We start from the raw sequence: 2,273 nt of genomic DNA on the forward strand, positions 1-2,273 counted from the left end.
CTTTTAGAATTTCTAAATTCATAAAATTAGGAACGGGTTGTCACAGTGGCTACTGCTGCTGGCATAACCACGGTACCTAATGGTGAGCCTCGAGGAGCGACTGCCTGGAGCCACATCACGATCTCATTCGGTTGGTCCATGTCCTTCAACGTAGGGGGTCCCATTGGTTATAGTTTGTAAATTTCCTACCATCGTAGTCGTGGATCTTCAAATGAAAGAAGTTGAAAGTGAGAGTCTTCTTCGAGTCTTTGGATCAAAGCTCTCAATGATAGCACCAATTTGTGGATGCAAATTTTCGCATTCCTTTGATTGACGAATCTGCATCTGCAAAATAATAATACCTAAGATTAAGGCCAAATGACTCACGCTTCCACAATGAATGTGGGGGAGGGGAGCTTTGACCGAAGAATCTCCGAATCCAAAGTTAGAATTCTTAAAAGAAAGTGTTTGAGTGTTTGTGGGTAGCGAAAGGCCTCCTCAATTTTGGAGATAAATGGAGTATTTATAGGAGATGAGAGAAGCATGGGCCGACCCTCTAGGGCAGGCCCCATGTGGTATTTTGGGTGGAATATTCCAAGATATTTGTATAGATCCTATGTGGTATTTTGGGTGGAATATTCCAAGATATTTATGTAGATAAATATCTTGGAGTAATTAGGTAAATATCCTAAATTGATGGGACTAGGATTACTTACTTGAAAGAGATCTTCTCTGCTTAAGAATGTATTTATGATAAGAATAAGGAATTATCCTATCATAAATACCTTTGACTTTTCCTACGGGCAGGGGTGCCTTGAGCAGTCGTTGATCTCTGCCTACTCCACCTCAGTTCCGCATGGTGAATGAGCTGCTCCCTGCTCATTTAATAGGGGTAGTCTTGTCTTCCTTGGAAAATAATCCATGTGTCAGCTCCATGATTTTTGAGATTATTTTTTGCTCCACAACACCCTTCACAACTCTATCTCTTTGCTTCTCTTTCCACGCGAATACAACACTCAACTATGCTTCTCTCTCTCTCTCTCAAGCAAAAACACACTCAGTGAACCAAAAAAGATTAAAGCATAGGATTTATCGAGTCGCAATCGAAAGTCAGCTTCAATCCACCTGAATTGAACACCCTCACCCTTCAACAGCTCCCTCTCTCTGCCTCTCTTTCCTCGCGAAGGTGACCCTAACCTCTCATTCTCTCTGACAAAAACACACCAATGAACCAAAACAAAAAAAGTAAAGGTATGGGATTACCTGGTCATAATCGAAACAGAGCTTCAATCCACTTGAATCGATTGCCTGGTCTCCCTCTCTTTGCCAAAAACATACCGAATGAGTAATATATAAAAAGGTTTTCAATTGCAACGGGTTACAACAACAAAGTTCTATCCTAAGCTCGTCAGATCATGACCATTGGATTTTGGTCCGCACGCAAAGTCCGCACCTTAGAAACCCCAAATATAATTACTAAACTTTTTATTGGGTGCGGATTTGGGTGTGAGCTTCCCATCAGCCCGTTAGGTCCATACAGAAATCACCTAAGGCCATTATATAAATACCCTCAGTTACCCGCACACACCACTTCCTGTAGGTCTAGGGTTTTTCATTATTCAATTCAGAGTAATCAAACCCTAGCAATGGCGACTCCCGCAATCGAGTCAGTGCAGTGTTTTGGCCGCAAGAAGACCGCTGTCGCTGTCACATACTGCAAGCGCGGCCGTGGCCTCATCAAGATCAACGGCTGCCCAATCGAGCTCGTCGAGCCCGAGATCCTCCGCTTCAAGGCCTACGAACCCATCCTACTCCTCGGACGACAGCGCTTCGCCGGTGTCGACATGCGCATCCGCGTCAAGGGAGGCGGTCACATCTCCCAGATCTACGCCATCCGCCAGAGCATCGCCAAAGCTCTCGTCGCTTTTTACCAGAAATATGTGGATGAGCAGAGCAAGAAGGAGATTAAGGACATTCTGGTCAGGTATGACAGGACCCTCCTTGTTGCTGATCCGAGGCGCTGCGAGCCCAAGAAGTTCGGCGGTCGTGGTGCTCGTGCTAGATTCCAGAAGTCTTACCGTTGATTTGGGGCAAATGGAAGGCGAAAGATGGACAGGTTTAGCTTCTTCGTTTCGGTTTATGGTTTAAGGGTTATTGACTTTGTTTTAAGAAGTTGGAAGTTAAATGGGTATTTTATAATTTTCCAGAATTTTGATCATCGAGACTTTGTTGTTGTTTTTGAGTATGTTGGATATTGAATGGTTACCATATTAAGTATGACATCCTTCAATTAA

General features: G+C 43.8%; 1 protein-coding gene across 1 annotated transcript; it reads left to right on the forward strand.

The window, feature by feature from the left end:
* Window positions 1-1,198: 1,198 nt before the first annotated feature.
* On the forward strand, window positions 1,199-2,273 carry LOC103439111 (small ribosomal subunit protein uS9-like). The gene has a single exon (XM_008377664.4). The coding sequence runs from the start codon at window positions 1,395-1,397 to the stop codon at window positions 2,061-2,063; it is 669 nt and encodes a 222-aa protein (XP_008375886.3). The 5' UTR covers window positions 1,199-1,394; the 3' UTR covers window positions 2,064-2,273.

The sequence above is a fragment of the Malus domestica genome, chromosome 10 (assembly GCF_042453785.1).
Source record: "Malus domestica chromosome 10, GDT2T_hap1".
NCBI lineage: Eukaryota > Viridiplantae > Streptophyta > Magnoliopsida > Rosales > Rosaceae > Malus > Malus domestica.

Coding starts and splice junctions, on each gene's coding strand:
- LOC103439111 (XM_008377664.4), top strand. CDS start 1,395: ATGACCATTGGATTTTGGTCCGCACGCAAAGTCCGCACCTTAGAAACC.